At 39.2% G+C, this 23,828-nt stretch overlaps 1 protein-coding gene across 3 annotated transcripts in view; it reads left to right on the plus strand.

The window, feature by feature from the left end:
- The first annotated feature begins 63 nt into the window (after positions 1–63).
- The window catches only part of LOC139448021 (leucine-rich repeat-containing protein 49-like), a 66,715-nt gene continuing 42,950 nt past the window's right edge, over positions 64–23,828 (plus strand). The window contains exons 1-5 of one of the 3 annotated variants that reach the window (XM_071229628.1): positions 64–176; positions 8,296–8,373; positions 8,839–8,962; positions 10,014–10,055; positions 22,603–22,779. In XM_071229628.1, the coding sequence (XP_071085729.1) occupies positions 165–176; positions 8,296–8,373; positions 8,839–8,962; positions 10,014–10,055; positions 22,603–22,779 (433 nt within the window). In that variant the 5' untranslated portion in view covers positions 64–164. Of the gene's footprint in view, positions 177–221; positions 439–8,295; positions 8,374–8,838; positions 8,963–10,013; positions 10,056–22,602; positions 22,780–23,828 lie in introns of those variants that run through there. The other 2 variants (XM_071229555.1, XM_071229702.1) reach the window with 2 other exon arrangements.

Consider the following 23,828-nt stretch of genomic DNA (forward strand, 5'->3'; position numbering starts at 1 on the left):
CACCTGTTCCGCTTCCGTTGCGCATGCCCAGTTAGAAAGCTTCCTAAGTTTCAAGATGGCGGCAATGTTTGTGGAATGTGTTTGATGGCATGGGTTTCTAACGCGTCGGTTCGCATCCATGGGATGAGACAACACAGCAAAACGTTTCTTCAGGTTTCCTTGAAATGAACAGAAAGGCATGTTTTGAAAAATGAAAATCACTACCAGTGCATGCTGTTTGATTACACACACGAGCGTTGAACTGCAAACAAGTTTGAGTCTGACAGATCAGTTGCTCTGATTGACAGGAGATTATCCAAGATAATGAAAACATGCATATCACGTCGAGTGACATTAGGCAGCCTTTTACTTGTAGTGTCAGCTTTCGTAGCGTAGTGCATTCATTGAAGTATGTACAACTACGGTAAACCCAGAAGCAGATTTACAGTTGCAAAAGAGGTATGCCATTAATAAATGTCATGTTATTTATTTGTTATGTTTCCATTCTGGGTCTGTCTGTATTGTTTTTATTTTCTTGAAGTTTTTTATTGAATGATCAATATTGATGTTATTCTATTTCTAAAGGTGAGAGAATGGCATTAATTAATAATAATCAATTATCAATCTGTCAAGTAATTGTCCTTTCAAAAATAACATTAATAAATTGGTAAATAATTGAAAGCTAAACCTACATACTTCAATTTTTTTTAGCACATTACTGAAGCTGTAGGCTATCATGCTAGCAGATGCTTGTGAGATGTAAATCATTTCTATTTCAGGCATCCAATGTAGTTTCATTTTCTTTGTAAATGTATCTATTTTATGAGACATGCATGTCTATTGCTTCATTTGTTGAAATTATCAAAAAACATGATCATCTGATAATGGTTGTGAAACCTGTGTAATTATCAATGATTATCATTTTTTAAAGATTTATGTGATTCTCATTAACACATGATACATCTTAAACATGGTAATCATTGATATTTACACAGATTTCATAACCATTATCAGCTGATCATGTTCACAAATCCACTTTAAGTTTGAAGTGATAATTTCCAGCTTTTGCACACAAATACTGTTATTGTGAAATATTATTGACAATATGTGAGAGCAACATGACAAATGAGCTAATTGACAGAATTTTAACTAATGTCACGTTAACTATTGACAGTTAAAGCTAGTCAACATGGGTACCTGTATTTGACAAATATCAAGTAATATCGCCATAATCACAATATTGCTGTTATATTTACTTATAATCAGGGTTCATTGGAGGCAGTAAAAATTTGTAAAGCATGTAAATAACTCTGGATGTGTCTTAGAATGTCATGGTTTTTTTTTAATCTACGCAATTGAATCAAGTCACTTTCATTCTCATAGTAAACAGTTTCTACCAATCGTGAATACAGCTTGGAGAATTAATCTAGCTGAACTGTGCAACAAATAAAAATATGAAGCATTTGTTAGGACATTCTAAATAAACGTTACTAGTCAATAAGGATAAGCATCAATAGTTTTGAAATCGCCCTGAATAATGTTTAGCTGTTTAAGACGACCTGACTAACATGAATCTCTGGGGCTGTGTTATGGAATGAAGGTGTATCATTTAAGACTTTATGAAAAAAAATATCCAGCAATATGAAATCCCTGATACAGTTGCATTGTCTTTGATGAGATCACATCACACAAAGCACTGTGAAAGTATATCATTTTCCCTTACTTTCATGTTCACCATGTGGAGGCGTATCAGGTAACCTGCTGTGTCCATGTCTGTTGTGATAGCATCACAGTTGATGGCAGATAATGTAACGTGAAATCTTTGTCATGTTTGTATTGGTGCTTTGATATGGATCTATATCTTGTACAACTGATATATATTCATCATAGGCATAAAACAATACAATAAGGTCACGATACGATATGTATCATGATACATAGGTCACGATACAGCTATACCCATATAATTACGTCAAGTCAAGTGGAAACGTCTTGACTCTTTATATATTACAGAGCAGGCTCTAAAGGAAAAGCTAGTTGCAGACACATGGCCGTTGCAGCTACCGTATTTTACAAAATAAGCGCCCACAGCAGTATTTGCTAATATATTGGCTAGTGAACAATCCCAATTAGCACGCCTTACGATTGATCAATGTTCACAAGACTTATTTATTCGCGTATAATACACACTCGTGTGTCATATGCACCCTTAATTATGGGCAATTAAATTCTAGAAAAGTATACCTGTCATTTCAGGCTGTCAGCATAAACCACAAAATCTATCTTTCAACTCTGTTTTTTTCCACCAAAATAATATTCAAATATGAGCCCTCTATTTTTAATTTTGAGAGCGCCCAGGGCGCTTATTACGTCGGATACAGTATTTGTAAAAGTAAACAAGAAACACTAAGTTCAACTCGTTTTGCAATATTTGACTGACAAGAGCGCTGGGAAGGTAGGGGGCATTAATCAATTTAATTAGTAAGTAATATATTTCAGCAAGTGTATTGTCTTGTATCGATACAGAAAAATACATATTGTGAAAACTCACGATGCACCGGTGTATCAATGAATCGTTTAGCCCTTAATTCATTATGGAGGGATGTCAGCATATACTGCAATATTGATGTATCGGTACATTTTTTATACCATTGCTGTATCGATACAGATTTATTAATATTGATACTGAATTAATAATTCACTGCCACCAAAGCTTGACATGTATTCAAAATACATAGATAAGATGGACAAAGAGAAGGCAGAATATTCAATTTGAAGCATTTTCATGGCTCTTCCTATTTAGCATTAAATCAATTAATTGCAGGTGTACTGGTACTTAGAAATTTGTATTTGTATCTATACACATACCTTGGTACATAATAATTAATTTTAGTATTAATCAATGTCTCAATATATATCATGATACTTAGTCGATATATCAATACTAAATATGTGGTAGAAACGGCGAAGGCATGATTTAATTGCCTTGTACATGTTATAAAAAAATATTGGTTTGATTTCAAACCTTTTCGAGGTTGTACTAAACATCAGTTTTATCATACATTTGAGTGTCCTCACTAGGTCAGGCTAGTACAATGTTCAGATCAATTTCTATCATGCTTTGAACATGTAAGTCAAGTAAGAATCTGTACTTAACAAAGAAAGTGTTTTCCCAAATATAATATTTTGTTATATCAATTATTTATTTCACATGTTTCAGGTAAATAATGACATTATTGTAACATGATTAATGTTATCTAATTTCCATGGAAACAGGTGATTTTGTCATGTTAAGACTTACATAGTCCATCACATCCTTCTGTAAGTCAAAGAAAGATATCAACAGGGGGTTTATGTTTTTATCGCACCGTATTAACAGTTTATGATTTTCAACTGCAGTCAATAGAACTGAGTTGTTGGGATTAAGTTCTGCATGAAATGACAGAATCCACCTCTTTGACAGGGTAATACACAATGTGAGCACCTGCTAGACGTGGCTGTTGTAAGCTGATATGTGAGTTACACTGTCACAAGTACACAGTAACATATAGCTTCACACCTCCCACTGGGACACACCGGGTAATCAAGTCAGGGTCTGCTGACCCCAGATTACCTACAGTAGGATTAGGATGTCACCTCGGTGCTGGGAGTTGGTTATCTACGGAACAGTTTCACAATCCTAGAATGTCAGGAATATGTTAATACACAGATATGTACAGTATCAATGTAAATTCTATATGAATGAAAGTTTCTACAATTTTCAAAATAATTTTCTTGTGGCCAAGGAATATATAGTATATATTCCTTGGACACAAGAAAATTATTTTGAAAATTTTGTCAATTTCTAACACTGGTCGGTGTCATCAAAATAATCAAAATAATTTTCTTATGGCATTTTCTTGATACAAGTAAATTATTTTGATTATTTTGATGACACCGACCAGTGTTAGAAATTGGCACTTGTCCCGTAGCCCTTGCCAAACTGTCCTATAGTTAAGGTATCCTAAGGTCAAAGTTTGTCCTTTTCACATGTTTTACTATATGTTATCATTATAAGGACTAGTGGACTAAAACTGTTAGTTTCTACCCCTGCCGACCATGTCAAGTGAGGTGATAAGTTGATACAGATGATAAGTTGATACAGATGTTACTCATTGTCAGTCATAGATGGCTGTGTACTTGGTGTACTGTGTACTTCAAATCACTCTGTAGAGTTACATGCCTTAGCACTACAAGGATCTCCTGAATGTAGGATGAGATCCAAGATGTCCCTCTATTATTATCCTTGGCTTGTCAGCTACCATATCAATGCTTGTGATAAATGTGTAAGATTACCACTTGAAGTTTCCTTAAAGCTGACCTGCAATTCTCAATATCAAGCCTAAACAGCGTAAGCCCAGCTTGTCGCTCAGTCCTTGTATCATGCCATCATCTGTACAAGTTCTGAATAAAATAGAAAACTCAGTCACCCTAATTCCTAAGTTTATTTAAACACTTCAACAAAATATAACAATTTGTCCAATATTCCACCTATGTCCACTACCTTGTTTCCACAAATAAAGGGTTAACTAAGTTGCCGCCATTAGTGTATAAATTAGTTTCCAAAGTTCCAATGTTGCCAGCCCTCATCATACTTAACTGTCCCAAAACATGTCCGATAAACTACAAAATGTAAACAAAACGAGAACAGACTTTGACATTAACTGAAGCCTTTACTGACTTGATGATAAGTCGATGTTAAGGGGGGGGGGGGCATTAGGGAGCCCTGCTTACTTTTTGTCTTGTTATTATTATTTTGTTATTAATTATTGTTATTGTCATACTATATCAGGTGTGTACTTGATTTGTACTTGTTTGTGTTTCAGTGGTAACGTCTGTGAAAGCCTCAGGTTAATGTTAATTTCTACTTTGTTCTATACCTAGTTATACACTTCAAGACTTGTATTATGCATGCATTCATTATGCTTGTTACGTTACATCCTTGTACGCCATATTCACACCCTAGACTGCTACTGCTCTCTTCTCTGATACAGCTGAATACACATGGCTACTCATTCACTCTGTGCCTTCAATCTGCTGGACGAAAATGTCATTCAAGCTGTAACTGACACTTTAGGGGCTCCCCAATGCCCAGTCTTTTAAGGTTCTGCAAGCTGCTGTGCAGAGTTGCATCCCTTTACAGGGATTTACCTTGACCTACAAAACTAAGGGTCAAGCGGACCCCAATTACTAATTTCAAGGGTCCTTACAGGAAATATGAGGTTCCTGTAAAGTAATGAAATCGTGGTGTTCTGTTCTGTACAATTTAATAATTACTTTAATTACAGAAGCTTTTTATTTCTTTGGCATTTGGCCGTCTCTCGGGACGCAATATATATTTTTTTCTGCATCCATTCTATACATTTCTGCATACTTGACATACATTTCTGCGTGGTGTTAAACCCTGTCTTAATGATGCCAGGCTACTATAGAAATTGGTTCCAGTCTCAGATTGTCCCAAACATGATAGTTGTGTATTCAGGACTGTGCCCTGTTTGTTGGTGTCACAAAAGTGGTAGACATTTATCATCTGCACCAGTTTGGATTTTCCTCCCTCAGTAGTATAATTAAGTTGACACGTGGTGTTAGAGCTGAAATGCTTCTGACAGCAACAATAATCCAGTTTCATTAAATACAACGCATGACCCACTCACTGACAAGTAAATACTGGAGCTGTCACTAGCAGGAGACCAATGATTATCAAAATGTTTTTATCGTCTATATTATTATAAATGTCTCATATATTTTAGTATGCCATCATGCCATTGATCAAACTGTGTCAAGTTAGCTGTATCTGTTAGATGTAAACTTGTGATAGCCTCCATGTCAAATAATGATCGCTTTGGTATGTAACCTTAGTGATTATCATTTTATTTGATAATGATTGAAAACCTATCAATATTCAACATTTTGTAGCTCTACAGAAAAAATTGAATTTAATCTGAGTCAGGTGTCAATAGTGATGAGATAATGAAAATGACAGTGACATTGTGATTAATTGGTGCTCAGTAATCACGGCTTTGTTTTGTGTCTATATGTAGTCTATACACTCAGTCTAGACCGACACTGGACCGCCTCCGTGGTCTTGTGGTAGAGGGTCCGCTCGGAGAGCGGAAGGTCTGGGGTTCGATCCCCAGCCGTGTCATACCAAAAGACGTTAAAAGATGGTACTTGTTGTTACCCTGTCTGGCGCACGGCATTTAGGGGCTAAAACAAGGACTGATCGACTCGAAAGTATACTGTGTCTGAGTGGGTTATTCATGTTAAAACTGCGGCATGGTATCTCAGTGTGCTAGCACTATAAATCGGCATCAGTCCGGACTAGTTTAAGCAGCCACACACACACACACACATACACGTGCATGCACGTCACTATATAAGTGCAATAATCTTGGACGCGACGTTAAACCCCATTTCACCTCACCTAGACCGACATTGCTTGTACTTATGAATAGGTAGTGACATTGAGATGAGATGATCAATAGTTGACCGTATTACATGGCTGTGGTATATGCTATATGTGTATCTGTAGGATAATTTATTAAATAAAATAATGTGATGTAAGGTATGCGATGGGAGCCGTAACTCATTGATCAACATTAATAGACAGCAGGTGCTATTTGTAACAATATGAAAAGTATGAAGTTTTTATGAAGTTAAAAGATTAGTATTGTCTCTGTTAGTATTGTCTAAGTTTTCCTCTGTTTTCTAAATGTTTCAATGAATTAGAGTTTAAAAAAAGACCAGTTTATGTTTTGCACGAGCCTCTCTTCAAATTAGAACTAAATACAGTGTGATAGAAAATTGGCATTGTGTTAAACATAATGTTAAACATCTGTTTTAGGAAATTAATCTCATATGATTTTGGCAACATTATTAATTTTGCCTGCTGCATGTCCTTGGACACTAGCATCTATGCAGAAATGAAATTGTTCATGCATTATTTATAAAAGTGATGCCAAGACCAATTTTAGATTTTGTTTTAATATTTTTTTAGACTAATATACATGCATTATGAAGAAAGTCAAACAAGTATTGTATGTTTGAAACTTAACTAAAAAAGTCAAAACTAAGCTTGCTTTGAACATGTTGAATAAAACACATTGTTATGAGTATTGTTTTCTTTTTCTTTAAAAGTTGACCTATCTAGACCCATGCAGACCCTACAGTGGACCCATGCAGATCCTACAGTAGACCAATGTAGACCCCACAGCAGACCCATGCAGACCCTACAGTAGACCCATGGAGACCCTACAGTAGACCCATGTAGAGCTTACGGTAGACTCATGCAGACCCTACAGTGGACCAATGCAGACCCTGCAGTAGACCCATGTAGACCTTACAGTAGACCCATGTAGACCCTTCAGTGAACCCATGCAGACCCTACACTAGACCCATGCAGACCCTTCAGTAGACCCATGTACACCCTACAGTAGACCCATGTGGACCCTACAATAGACCCATGTAGACCCTTCAGTGAACCCATGCAGACCCTACACTAGACACATGTACACCCTACAGTAGACCCATGTACACCCTACAGTAGACCCATGTGGACCCTACAGTAGACCCATGTATACCCTACAGTAGACTCATGTGGACCCTACAGTAGACCCATGTAGACACTACAGTAGACTCATGTGGACCCTACAGTAGACCCATGTAGACACTACAGTAGACCCATGTAGACAAATGTAGACCCTTTAGAAGACACATGTTTCAATCAACATTGTTGAATTTCAAATATGACATAAAGTGTCAGTATTTCTATTCCTCTTACTATTTCTGCATTGTATATATATATCAAAGGCAGACTGAATCATTGATTATGTTTTGTACTCTTGAAAGGCTGCTGTTTCAGAACTCTTGTCATCAACAACTGTCTCTCTGTCTTCATCCTACACCCGATCCTCTGTTAACCCTCTCCCTGCTCACTGTGCAGTACTAACTGTGTATAACATGCATGTGTTACAGATCCAGGAGATATCCTCTGTTAACCCTCTCCCTGCTCACTGTGCAGTACTAACTGTGTATAACATGCATGTGTTACAGATCCAGGAGATATCCTCTGTTAACCCTCTCCCTGCTCACTGTGCAGTACTATGTATAGTGAGTGAGTGAGTATGGTTTTACGCTGCTTTTAGCAATATTCCAGCAATATCACGGCGAAGTACTATGTATAACATGCATGTGTTATAGACCCAAGAGATATCCTCTGTTAACCCTCTCCCTGCTCACTGTGCAGTACTAACTATGTATAACATGCATGTGTTACAGACCCAGGTAATATCCTCTACTCTGTCTCTCCAAGTACTCCCTACTAGCACATCTTTCACCAGAGAACCCCGTCTCCAGGTGAGTCACACACCTGTCTTAATTACCTCACTCACCTGCACTTAGACTGGGAGAAGTCTTTCTTTCAAATTACTGTGATATAAATCCAAGATTACGTAATTATGCAGGGATCATGGTAGAATTAACCTGTTCTATTCTCCTTAGTATTAAGTCTAGATTAGTGGATTTGTAGACTGTTGATTTTGATGCAGTGATAATGTCTAAAGATGAGAAATAGGAATGGTGAGAATTTTTCAACAGTGGAGTATGTAGTGATTGATATTAGACTCAGACATGTAGCTATAACAGGAAAATAACATCCTCTGTCAATAGTTATTGTAGCAATACTTTCCTGATCATATTATTTTGAGTTAGTTATTTCCCTGAATGTCATAGTGGTCACTACTACAGTGCTTTAGGGTGATGTATAAGGGATGTGTTTCTGGGAGGTGCTGGTGCAGTAATCTGGTGTTGTGCTTGTTTCAGCACATCGCTGGACCAGTGGGTCACAGCGACCCCACCACCGTTGTGTTTCGCCAGACCCACTCCAACGACATCGCGATGAGACGCTACAACCAGCCTGCCGACTTCACCCTCAATAACTTTGCAGGTGAGACATACTGTCAGCTCCATAAGGAATTGAGAGATTGGTCTGGAATTCTGTCTTGTCAGCTGTTTGAAATATAAACAATAAAAGATGCTGAACAAGATTCTTGTTTCTTTTTAAAGAAGATGTTAAACAATGTATTTTTGGTGAAGTGGTTGTTGTATAGAGAATATTTTCCTGCCACAAGAAGTTGTGATTTCTTTACTCATCTGGGGAATGGTCGAGCTTAAATGGATAAAGTTTTTGCAGGCTTTTCTCCCAGGAAACCATTTATCTCCACCATCAGATCTGCCTGTTTTTTAACATTGCATCTGGGCCAGATATCATGTATAGAGGTAATCTAACTAGAATAACTTCGAGGATTGGATATAGAAATGTGATAGGCACTTGGGATTGAAATGTGTCATTAGGGCGTGAAATATATTAATTATTAGGTTCTCATCCATTTTGTTTTTTGAATGTGCGGTGGGAAGTATTTTCTTTTAACATTTTATTTTTAAACAAACTGATCAACCTGTTCTCATAACATATGTGCAAGTTTACTGTCAACAGATGTGATTCACATGAAACATAAATGTTTGTGTATATCAAGTAACCATGGTAATGAAAGAAGACAACACACAAGAGATTCTAACTGTCTGTTGGTATTGGGGGATAAATGAGTGAGTGAGTGAGTTTAGTTTAACGGTATTTCGGTTGTACAAGGTGTGTCAGCTTGATCTTAGAGGAGTCATACAGGTCTTCAGCTTGACCGTTTCCCCAAACATGGGTATGGAGCTGATAAGCCTTAAAATATAATTAGGGTGAATCTAGCAGTCAGGTAGGTCGAGACTAAAATAGTTAATTAGATACTATATCATCATGCACTGTGATGGAACACAGCTGTCAGTGATGTCTTCTGTGTACATGATGAATGTGAATTCTTCTGACACAAGAGTTATCTTCTCTTTATTATCCTTTATTGTTATGAACTTTGACCTGTTGTATGTTTTGAACAAGTTTATAAGGCAGACTTGTTTATTTTCTCCCTGTGAAAATGTAAAATGTGTTCCAGAAAATCAGAGAAATGATGCTAATTCATTAGCAAAGATGAAACGTAAGTATGTTTGAGTGACACATGCATCTTCACTTGTGTGGTTCCTGACTATTAAACACAAAAATCCCAATACATCTTATGACAGTTATTACTCCAATGATCAGCTACAGGTAGACGTGTCAAGACTCAACAATGTTTGATAGGATTTGTAGCAACTTCAAGAACTACCTTGACATTGCATTTCTCAACAAATGATGGCCGAGCTAACAGTGAAACAGGCAGAGTGTGTCTGCAAAGTGTTTGAAATTAAGGGAGCCCTGGGGTCCTTGAGATTTTCTGAAGCATGTGAACCTATAGGGATCACCCCAGTATTGCACTATTAACATTAGGGTTATGACCAGGTGAGGTGAGGTGAAATGGGGTTTAACGTCGCGTCCAAGATTATTGCACTTATATAGCAACGTGCGTGTGCATGTGCGTGTGCGTGCTCGTGTGCGTGCTCGTGTGCGTGCTCTTGTACTAGACCGGACTGATGTCGTTTTATAGTGCTAGCCCACTGAGATACCATGCCGCATTTTCAACATGAATACCCCACTCAGACACATTATACTGACTCCGAGCCGACCAGTCCTTGTTTTAGCCCCCTTAATGCCGAGTGCAGACAGGGTAACAACAAGTACCATCTTTTAACTTCTTTTGGTATGACGCGGTTTGGGATCGAACCCCGGATCTTCCTCTCTCTGGGAGGACGCTCTACCACTAGACCATGGAGGCGGTCCGGTTATGACAGGACCCTTTGACTTTCATGCTTGTTTCAAACATTGTCTGTACATGAGGCTGCATCACCAAGGGCAGATTCAACTTTTGTTGTCTATTGTTGCTTATTGAGTATTATGTATGCAATAATATTTTCAGTCAAAATACTGGCTGCTGATAGCTACAGTGTTTGCTAATAATGAACAATTCACTCGCTCACCCTGCTGGCGTGGTCCCTGGCTGGTGAATATTCTTCTCATTGGGTGAGTCCTGGACCATGCAGCATGTGTACTAATTGACTTCACAAATCAGGGTACCAGCAGGAATCTAGTAAACCCTCATATGTGAGGTGTTAGCTGATGGCTTGATATGGTGATATTAGCTAATGGCCAATGCTTTTGATAATAAAACACATGCGGTGCATGGTCATCAGATTCTGCTTTAGTCATATGCCTGCCTATTCTAGTGGATTTTCAAAACTTTTCGATTATATACACCAATACCATAACTACTTTACATTAAACATTAGCTGATATATATTTTTATCCTGTTCTTATTGCATTTATATTCTCTTTCGTTCAATATTCACTTTTCTTATACTAATATTTGACATATGTAATAACATCAACAGAAATGTATGCCAGCAGCCAAATATAGGGAGGTGATCAGCACCTGTCTGTGTTGGTGTCATGTTTCCAACTCCGTAAATAAATACCCAGAGCTATTGTATGTGTGACTACATGTGACAGCATAAGTAATGAGTGTTTTGAGGATGGGCTACCACCATGTAGACAGTATTCCCTCCTTCCCTTAGTTCCCTTTCACAGTAAACCTGGTACCAGTAGGTTGACCCGGTTTGCTGCATATTGTCATTGTGTGTTTTGGTTATTTGTCTGAATCTCAAACTTATCATGAAATTTACTGAGTATATTTGTACACGTGTAACTGTTTGAGTGCACCCATATGCATGTGTTCTGTCCAGGTTGAGCATGTCAAACGACCTAACACACCCAGACCTACCCCTAACACGCCCAAACCTACCCCTAATACACCAAACATACACCTAACACACCCAAACCTACCCTAACACACCCAAACCTGCCCTAACACACCCAAACCTGCCCTTAATACACCCAAACACACCTCTAACACCCTAACACACCCAAAAATACCCCTAACACACCCAAACATACCCATAATACACCAAACCTGCCCTAAATATACCCAAACATACCCCTAACACACCCAAACATACCCCTAACACGCCCAAACCTACCCCTAATACACCCAAACATACTCCTAATACACCTTAACATACACCTAACACACTCAAACCTACCCCTAATACATCCAAACCTACCCCTAATACACCCAAACCCTATCCTTAACACACCCAAACCCTACCCTTAACACATCCAAACCCTACCCTTAACATACCCAAACATACCCTTAATAATCCCAAATGTACCCATAACACACCAAAACATACCCATAATACACCAAACATACCCTTAATAAGCCCAAATGTACCCATAATACACCCAAACATACCCATGATACACCAAACCTGCCCTTAATAAACCCAAACATACCCCTAATACACCCAAACATTTCCCTAACACACCCAAACATACCCCTAACACACCCAAACCTTTCCTTAACTCTTTCAACACCAGTCAACCAGAAGCGTTTACTGCTGTGACACTGAGTTCTCAGAGGCTCTTGTATGATAGATGAAGCCAACATTCATCACAGAAAATATCTGCTTGTAAAACATCTTTGCTACTATATGTTACACACCATTTGAAAGGTCTAATCCTATTGTTTATACATATGAAAGTTATGTTTATAACATTACTTAAATAATGCATTTACAACTTTTCTTGTAAATATAAACATGTAAGCTAACACATTCGTAAGGTCCAGATTAAGGACCGAGGAAGCGAAAATTTGACGATTTTCGGCACATATAAGATCCACTTACCTATTTCCTTTTTATTTTCATTGTTTACGTAATTGGAACATTATTTTAAAAAGAATTATTAATAGTATCTGTCATCACCCATTTCCCGATAACAGCAGCTGTCCGCTCAGTAACATGAAGACATACCTCCATTTTCGAGGCTTTGTACGAATAACACGTTGGTCTAAGACTGACATATGACACATCACTAGAAAGCTTGTGTTTTGTCATCTACATGGGTAAACATCGCCTGGAGTCTTTGCATAGCTATAATGTGCGATTTTATTGGATAAAAATTGTTTTCTAATGACGCTTTCTTGTCAAAATCTGCTTCAAGATTCATAATTGGTCAAATTTGAGCACGTGACCTAAGGCAGCCAATCAAATTACAGTTATGGTACTGTCCTCGTATATGATGAATTTCATATTTTGACGAAAGATTTTTGTTAAATCGTGTTATTTTGAACATTTTAAGCAGGAAATCAAGACCTATATTATAAATATGGAGCTATATCTCCCTATATGTCATGTTTATCATGCTTGTGAGGAAACCATAATGCATGTTTATGTGAGGCCAAACAATTTCTTTCTTTTTGCTTTACGGATCTTGATAGAGAAAAATATGGTCAGTAGTCGCCATGTACAGAATTTTTTAATCATATTAAAGATTGATTTGGATCAGTAGGTGAAAAAAATATAATGATCATTTTTTGTGAGGAAAAAGTTTTTTGTCAAAGCGATTTTTACTCTTGTCATTCTGATTATTTTTTCATCTTGATTTACAATTTTTAAGTTTCGTGGATGTGTAAACCAAGCTAAATACTGTAAGGCCTGCAGCTGCCCACAATTCCAAGTGCATATTCTATTCTCATGTGAAATCTCTGGTAATCTCATAATCTGGACTTCCACACAACGTCCAACGTAGGTTCTATAAATATTTCACTTCCCATGTTTCAATTATGCTGAAGAAAGTGTTATTCTGAGCACTTCCTGTAACACTGATTAATGGTACCATGATGAAAGACAGGTTTACTTTAATTGTGATAGTGCTATAGACACTTATTTCTTCTATAATAAAGGAAATCCGAATCAGTTTGCAACAAGATGATAGTGCTTCATCCTCAAACTATCTGTATTACATCTCCATTCTGAAATAATACATACCTTGGATCCATTTATTCAATCTGCATTCGAAGGACATGCTGCTACATATAGCCTTCCTATCAGATCCAGATCCTGAGTGAGAGAAATTCCTCGTATCTTAGTGAGATGGGAATGGTCACATGACTTCCATCTTCCCGAGGCAAGAGAGTTAACTGACTTTAAAAGTCCAGATTCCACCCTGGTATTATTGGCTGGACTAACAAGTCTATGCATAGTCCAATCAAAATCATGCAACGAAATCGAAATCCGGTTCGTAAACTGTCATGCAGATTTCGGTCGATTGCAGGATTTGCAAAGCATGTGCACTGCTAACTCGTTGTCAACAGATATTTTCCAAACGTTTTCATGTATTTAATCAAAGTGCTCGCGTGATTTGATGCACTTAGCAATGTAAGACCCGTTTTATCACAATGTAGATAGATCTAGATGATCTTGACGGGGCCCCACCATTTTGTTTGAAACAAATGCAGGTGATGGAATCGGATTGGTCCAAAGGAGAGGCTTAGAAGGGACAAAACTCATAATAACCACTGGTGGCGCTACCATTGAGCCCAGGAATTCCAGTCTAGTTTGGCAAGGGTGGAAACTGGACTTTTATAGTCAAGTTAACTCTTTTGCCTCGGGAAGATGCATGGCTTCTGAAGTGAATCCATGTTGGTGAATGGGTCCAGGTGTTTATCCAAATAAATGGAGATATTATATACTGGGTAATTGAGGATGGTACTGCCTTATTTTATCCAGTAACCTTGGTAACCTTGGCTTTGACATGTCAGGCCACTGACTGCTGATTGATTGAATTCTTTGCTGAAATCTTTGTGCTACCATTTACCGTAAAACTGATTACAACAATTACAGGATTACCTTAATAAAATGACATCGACACTCAATTCTTGTCAAAGGAATTCTTAAACAAACTGCCATAAGATGGGAATGCCTTGTACACAGTAAGGGACTGGTCATTAATTATTTGGGAGAAAAGAATTGGTCTGAGAACTGTACCATATTTGGCTGATCCCCCCACCCTTTATGTAATATATTTTCATGGCCCCCTGCAAATACATGTAATATTTTATCATTTTTGGGTGCCCCCACCCCACCTCTTTCGCTGTCATTTAGCCCCACTCAACCCTCTCCTCTCCCCCCCCCCCCACCCCACCCCCCCAAACCCCTCCACACCCACACCCACACCCATACACACTCATACACTCCCTCCTCTCCTCCCCTTTAATAAATGACCAGTCCCTAACCTCTGTTTTTATATATGAAATCACTGACCTCAGGCTGATGCCAGTCCATCGACACATGCTGGGTAGAGCAACTTACTTGACATATAATTCAAGTGTTGATCAGTCGTAAAAATTACAGTTTATTGGCTCTAATATGGTTGTAATATTTTGTCTGCACTATGTACACAGGCAGGTTTCTATTTGCTGTAGTTACAAGCTGACCATACAGGCAGACTGGGTGTGTTGACTTTAGTAATGAGCATGGACAATTCAAGGTGTAGATCTTCCACTCATCCACACCTTGCACTGAGTGCATGCATGTCGCAGGGGATATATATTGCATGTCAGGGGTACTGACTGGCAACAAGTGGGGCGGTGGTGATATGGCATGTCGGGGGTACAGACTTGCAACAAGTGGGGCTGTGGTGATCATGCATCCTACCAACTGTTCCTACTATGAAGGAGTATTTAGAATGAAGCGGACGAAGCCTCCAAATGTTAAGAGAGCCAAGATAGTTGCCAAGCTGGTCCAACTGTTAGATGCTCAGGGTGAGTTGATACACCAATGTCGCAGTTGGTGCTGGACAGTTTTGAGTATTGGCTCTTGGCTCCATTTTCGGGAGATTTTAGGGTCATTAATTTGAGTTTTGTTACTGGAACTTATTAGACTGAACTGAATTTTACTAGACTCGGGCTTCAGACTAGACTGAACTGAATTTTACTAGACTAGGGCTTCAGACTAGACTGAACTGAATTTTACTAGACTCGGGCTTCGGACTAGTGGCCAAAGTTGTGTAGTGATCTAGTGGGTGAATACTTTCAGCAATGTTCAAAATATAGTCCATGTGTATCACAGTTAAAGGGGACAATGGGTGGTCTAGTGGTTCATGAGGTTGCTAGTCATGATCAGCACCTGGGTTTTAATCCAAAGAGGGGATAAAATGTATATGTCCTATAGTGGTGTGCTGATGATTGATTATAATGAATGACTGATTGGTTACCCAACACCGAAGCAATGCGTGTGAGTGTTGGTTATAAAAATAATCAAATTTGGAGAGGAAATGGGGTTTTTTCAAATCAATTTTGTTTTCAAATTTTCAAACATTCTTCTGTAAATTTATACTCATGAACACATTTTATCATCTGTAGACAATCAACAACCAGTGTTTTCATTCTTGGAATAACAACCTCAAAATCAAGTAAAATTTTTGACATGTAATGTCTTGAAACTACACACAGAAAAGGATATTTGACTATAATCTATGATTGATCTGATGGAACTAACTGATAATAACCACAATGATGAATGATAAAACCCCAATGGATTCCCAACACTGCTATACCATTCCTTATAATACATACAAGATGTTATTATCCATCAGACCTATTTATAGGAGGGGTATATTTTTACATGTGGGCTGACGTGCTGAGAGTTAGGCCCCTTAGTTGCAAGGAACCCCAGTCCTGGGTTTGAATCCCATGCTCATGGGTGATATTTCTAAAATACTTTCAGCATAAATCCCAATTCACTCATTTGTGTAGAAAGTAAGTAGCTGTTCTAACAACATGATCAGGCACCTGCATTGACATGAATGCTGAAATCTTTCATTTGTTTGAAGTATTCATGAACACACAATGTGACCCTTGAAGATCTGGCGTAGAATAGGTCTTCAGCAACCCATGCTTGCCGTAAAAGGTGACTATGCTTGTTAATATAAGAAGCGACTAACGGGATTGGGTGGTCAGGATCGCTGACTTGGTTGATGGAAGTCATTGATCCCAATTGAGTGGATGGATGTTCATGATGTCAATCACTGGATTGTCTGGTCCAGACTTGATTATTTATAGACAACCGTCATATAGCTGGAATATTGCTGAGTGCAGCGTTAAACAACAAACAAACAAACACACAAACAAACAATATTGATACTTTTCTTTGATCTCATCTGCTTTATGAAAATGATTTGATACAAAAGAATCTTTTCCATTTATCATTATTCCCCATAACTATTATCTTGAATCATTTCATTCTCGATTCGACATGTTTAAACCTGATTGACTCTTGTTGATATAACAGACTGTGGTCTCAATAACACTGATCACTGAGTAGTCATTATCACATCTGTAAAACAGATCAACACACATCTGTTGTAATCCTGACACTACAACATGACATGTAATACAGAGGCTGTGATGTGTGACGTCTCTGTGACACAGATTGTGTGTCACTTGTCCTCTTACCTCCATTGTCTATGTGCATCCCGCCGGCTGTGGCTGGTGAGTTGTAGCGAGATATTAATCACTCACACCACACTGGGGCCACCTGGAGACAGGTGCCCCTGAAATGGTACAGACCACATGTTGAGAAGTGAACGTCAGCTATGGATAAGAAGAAACTGTGTAAAGAATGCTATGTGCATGGAAAGTTGCACACGTTTTTGCAAGCTGTACTCAGTGTTAAAGAACACCAGGAACACGGTAAGTAAATTACATGTTTCTACATCTATGATCTGTGTTAAAGAACACCAGGAACACGGTAAGTAAATTACATGTTTCTACATCTATGATCTGTGTTAAAGAACACCAGGAACACGGTAAGTGAATTACATGTTTCTACATCTATGTTCAGTGTTAAAGAACACCAGGAACACGGTAAGTGAATTACATGTTTCTACATCTATGTTCTGTGTTAAAGAACACCAGGAACACGGTAAGTGAATTACATGTTTCTACATCTATGTTCAGTGTTAAAGAACACCAGGAACACGGTAAGTGAATTACATGTTTCTACATCTATGTTCTGTGTTAAAGAACACCAGGAACACGGTAAGTGAATTACATGTTTCTACATCTATGTTCAGTGTTAAAGAACAAGATAGAACATGGGGCATGAGGATTGGGAACTACCAAGGGTGTTACCTGTGAAGATCTGGACCAGATATGGTCTTCAGCAACCCGTGCTGTCATAAGAGGTGACTGATGGGATAGGGTGGTCAGGTTTGCTGACTCTCAATCACTAGGTGGTCTGGTCCGCCATCATAGAGCTGGAATATTTGCTGGGTTTAGCATTAAACAACAAACAAACTAAACCCTAGGACATGGGGATTGGGAACTACCGATCATATTACATGTTAGAACCACCTCGGACGTGAGGATTTAGATCTACCAATGAAGTTACATGTCAGAGCCACCTCGGACTTGGGGATTGGGAACTACCAATGATGTTACATGTCAGAGCCACCTCGGACTTGGGGATTGGGAACTACCAATGATGTTACATGTCAGAGCCACCTCGGACTTGGGGATTGGGAACTACCAATGATGTTACATGTCAGAGCCACCTCGGACTTGGGGATTGGGAACTACCAATGATGTTACATGTCAGAGCCACCTCGGACTTGGGGATTGGGAACTACCAGTGATGTTACATGTCAGAGCCACCTCGGACTTGGGGATTGGAAACTACCAATGATGTTACATGTCAGAGCCACCTCGGACTTGGGGATTGGGAACTACCAATGATGTTACATGTCAGAGCCACCTCGGACTTGGGGATTGGGAACTACCAATGATGTTACATGTCAGAGCCACCTCGGACTTGGGGATTGGGAACTACCAATGATGTTACATGTCAGAGCCACCTCGGACTTGGGGATTGGGAACTACCAATGATGTTACATGTCAGAGCCACCTCGGACTTCGGGATTGGGAACTACCAATGATGTTACATGTAAGAGCCACCTCGGACTTGGGGATTGGGAACTACCAATGATGTTACATGTCAGAGCCACCTCGGACATGGGGATCTGAAACTACCAATGATGTTACATGTCAGAACCACCTCAGACATGGGGATTGGGAACTACAATGATGTTACATGTCAGAACCACCTTGGACTTTGGGATTGGGAACTACCAATGATGTTACATGTCAGAGCCACCTCGGACTTGGGGATTGGGAACTACCAGTGATGTTACATGTCAGAACCACCTTAGACATGGGGATTGGGAACTACCAATGATGTTACATGTCAGAGCCACCTCGGACTTGGGGATTGGGAACTACCAATGATGTTACATGTCAGAGCCACCTCGGACTTGGGGATTGGGAACTACCAATGATGTTACATGTCAGAACCACCTCAGACATGGGGATTGGGAACTACCAATGATGTTACATGTCAGAACCACCTCAGACATGGGGATTGGGAACTACCAATGATGTTACATGTCAGAACCACCTTGGACATGGGGATTGGGAACTACTAAGGGTGTTGCATTTAAGAACCACCTTGGACGTGGTGATTGCAAATTACCAAGGTATTCAGGAGCCACTGTTAAAAGGACTTAAAATTTGATAAAATACCTTGAAAAAGAATTGAATTTTGCAACTATTGTTAACTCTGCAGTTCACTTTTTATTCTGTACATGAGGCCAGTGGCCCTTATACAAGAATGATATAATAGCAATGAGAGCTCAGGTTGGTAATCCTTAAAAATCATCAAAATGCTTTATGAAAGAATTGAATTTGGCAACCATTGTTAACTCTGCTGTTAAGTACCCCAAAATAAGTCCACAACCTATGACCAGTGAAAGTGTTGAATCACTTGTGTGGCCTGGAGTAGTGTAATGAGTATCTGGATATACATATGGAAACGTTCTGACAATGAAATAATGTGGGATTGTCCACATAAATATGTTTATAAGCACACATTTGTGTTAATTGTAGTTTTGAAGAATATGATCCCTAACTTGAAATGGCTCTTTGACCTACATGTATAAGAAAGAAGAGGCTTATGATTTGGTGGCCAAAGTACTGTGTGCACCATGGTTCTGTTGTAGCTTCAGAAATGCAGGGTATCTTTGACATTATTTTTGAAAAAAACTTACTTTTTAGGGAGGTGTCACAGCGCTCTGAGTTGTTTCAAGTCTCAGTACAGAGTGAAGTCCCATTGTATGCAGAATTTCTTGTTCTCCCAGATTTCACGTAGTTAGTATTGTTGGTTTCTCAGCAACATACCTGTGTTCTTGGATGCTGCCAAAGTGGTAAACATCTACCACATGCATCCCGTAGGTTTTAAAACAAAGAACAGACCAACACCACAGAACTAAGTCACATTCAAACGTGACTCACCTAAGTCACTCAGTCATTCATTGAACGGTAGCATCTGTAGTTGAGGTAGTCATCCGGACCAGGGTGCCGTTGTACAAAGCAATCTTAGCCCTAACATGATCGTAACTCCCATACCTAAACATAAACCTACGATAGTCGTAGCGCTATGGTTGTTTTGTACAACGGCACCCAGATGAAGGGTCAAGATCGATGAAAATCTGGGATTCAAACCCATTCCCTACTGATCCTTGGCCTAGAGACATTATACCACATGGCTAACTGAAGCATCTTGGTCCACAGGGTGGAGGGAGCAGGTTGTGCAGACACGCACCAGTGTACCTGCCGCAATGAAAGAAAGTCTACTTATCCAGCAGACATTTCTGTGATTTGGTTTTGAAATAAATCAACATGATCAAATGGCTGATTGCTATTAGATTGATATTGTTTCTTTCATTTCAACAGCCATGCATATCTAGTATCATGTTCATGAATTCCTTTCTTTGTACAGGATTTATGGAGATAAGTTTTGAATTGTACAAATTTGGTGTTGATCCAAGTTGTCAGGGATCTGATTACTTCCAGTATTAATGACCACCCCGGTGGAACACTATCAGCCTGGAATTCTCCCTGTCAATGACATCTTATCCCAAACCGGTTGAATGCTTACATTATCAGGCAGGTATCAGAGCTCTAGGAGACTTGATCTGTCGGTTGTTATTACAGCCCTACAAGATTAGGGAGCAGCATGGCTGAGGACCAGCTAGAGACTGTGCGCAGGACTTGAGACACACATTATCACGTGTAGTATACAGAACTAGACATTCCTGGGGGGAGTGGATCTTTATGTGGATATGAAGCTAATGGGAAGCCTGAATTGCGCGGATGTGTCGTTTGTGATCCTTCCTGATGGAAGTTCTGTGTTTGATACATGAGGTTGTGGGAGTACCATGTACCCAGTGGAAGTGGACATGGAACTAGTTTTGTTCCTAACATGATCAAGGATTGTCGTTGGAAATGTGTATCACCAGGCATTTACTAAACACAACTTAAAGGGAAGATAGGCTTGGACAAATTGGCAGGCCTGGGCTGTATCTTCTGGTACACTGAGGTTGTGAGAGTGGACCATGGAACTAGTGTTGTCCATCAGGGTTACTGGACGTGTGTATCCTCTGGTACACTGAGGTTGTGAGAGTGGACCATGGAACTAGTGTTGTCCATCAGGGTTACTGGACATGTGTATCCTCTGGTACACTGAGGTTGTGAGAGTGGACCATGGAACTAGTGTTGTCCATCAGGGTTACTGGACATGTGTATCCTCCCCATTTGTTGGCAAAGGTTTTACTGTACACAACTTGGCAGTTTGATAAAACTGTTTAGACACAGCTTTGCTTGTCTGCCAACTCAAATGTCGTAATGTATATCAGTATTACATTTCATGATAACTGTTTACACAGAGACACTGCCTAGTATCACAAAAGGCAGTAATTGGGGATTCCTAGACCTGGACAGCATACAGGCGCCAGACCGTGAAGACACATCTCAATTCTTGTAACATAAGTGTGATCAAACTGTTAGCGCACAGTGACGTTTATGGGCTTGACAACCTGGTGTATATATCAATCTCATTCGGCACGGTGATCTGAAGCATGAAAATCTCAGACATATTTCTGCTGAAGGGGGTGTCGCCTTCAACCCTGAGTGGGGGTAAGACTTTGGGTGGGAGCACTACCTCAAGTGTGGGGATGTTAGTTACAACACTGTGCATGCTGTGTATATCATGGAATTGTGGTTATGAAAGTTTGCTGTGGAATTCATTTCAAAGCACATGTGTGATTACTTTATATTGAAAATAATAGGTTATCATTTTCCCTCAAAATATTCCTGTCAAATACGTGTTTGATGGGTTCACAAGTACATAAAATCACCCAATATCAGCATGATCTGCATGCTATATGTTTTTAATATGCAGTATTTGAAATTAAACGTTATTCTCTAGGCATGCTAGGGGTGCAAGCTACAGGGATCCAGGACCCTTTATCTGAATGCATGGACGATGTATGTCAGCAGGAACAACATCATCAACAGGACTACACATGGCAAGAGCACTGACTAGTCAGTTAATCCAAGTGCATCTGAAGCCTAGATGGACTCTCCCCAAATCTAGTTATTTTGCATAAACCACTAGTCTGAAATAAGCTGTGGACTAGTTGGAAGTGACGAATCGTGTCTACTCATGATGGACATGTGGAGGATCATGTTGTTGTCAGTGATGTTGTCGTCAGTGATGTTGTCGTCGGTGCTGCTGTAGGTGCTGTATCAGTGGTTGTCAGTGATGCTGTTGTAGGTGCTGCTGTAGTTGCTGTTACAGTAGTTGTTGCTATTTCAGAGAAGATCCCGATACACTACCGTGGTGGCAAGAGACCAATAGTTCCAGCTGCAGCATGTGCACATGACCTGAGTCGGCCGGATGTGGTCAGCCCGGACGATGATGAAAGTGTGGGCTCCCACCCACACAGTGCTCAGTTTGCACCTAAAGCTCAGAAAGCAGCAGCATTCTTACCAGGTAACCTGCACTGGTGATCACATGATGTGGACAATTCTTAACAAATGTCTCTACTTGCAGTGATTTTATGTAATATTTGTTGTTTTGAAAGAAGTTTATTTATGATTAATGGTATTTTTGATGTGATAAACCAGACTAAAATACTAAGTATTAAATTGGATAAATAAGCAAATGGTTCACCTTGTAGGAACTGTTTTCAATAAGCTCCCTACATCAGTACTTGATCTATGAACTCCTGCGTTAAGTTCCAAACAAGTTAAGATTAGGGTCCTCATGTGTGGGCGTTTCTGTAAATAATACAAACTTCAAAAATTAGCATTGGTGATTTTTCTAGAATACAAAATCGTGAAGTCATATTCACTGCAGTTATTGATTTGGAAAGGAGAGATCATTCTTGTTACATAAAGGTGATATATGTCTTTGTGTTGGGGAAAAAACAATCAAACCCTTCAACCCTGTGTATAAGACGACCCCCTTTGAAAGCCCCCTAATTCTAGGTACGCAAAACTCGTCTTGTACACAGTGATATACGGTAGTAGACCACAAAATATGATTTACTGGCAAAAGTTCTCAATCTCACTGAAGTTCCAACAGCCACAGGACTTCGTAGAATACTAAGTTTTCAAGATCCAATGGAAATTGGTATGAATAAAACCGTAATCACTCGCTCAGGGACATCCTTCATGCTGAGAGAACAAAAGGATGTCTTCTATGTGATTTACACTTGTGTGTGGAAGATATTCAGGTTTAAGGCATAAAATTGAATTACTGGATAATAAACAAATCATACTTGATTCCATGGCATTTGATTGGCTAACAAAGAAATGTTTTGTGTTTATGCTTGCATGAAGCAAAGAATATGATTCCATGCCCCCCCAGCGGACTGCTGTTTCCTGATTGGCTGATTATAGATTCGAAAAGGTTGTATTTGTTGTATTATTGCGCTGAATGATGTCACAGATTTTGTGTTTTTGTCCACGGGTTTGTGTGTTAATGATTTAATGAGCAGTCAGACTGTTTGTCTTACATATATTTTAAAGAATTGACTT

This window comes from Haliotis cracherodii, unplaced genomic scaffold, assembly GCF_022045235.1.
Source record: "Haliotis cracherodii isolate W230 unplaced genomic scaffold, xgHalCrac1.p SCAF_1, whole genome shotgun sequence".
Classification (NCBI taxonomy): domain Eukaryota; kingdom Metazoa; phylum Mollusca; class Gastropoda; order Lepetellida; family Haliotidae; genus Haliotis; species Haliotis cracherodii.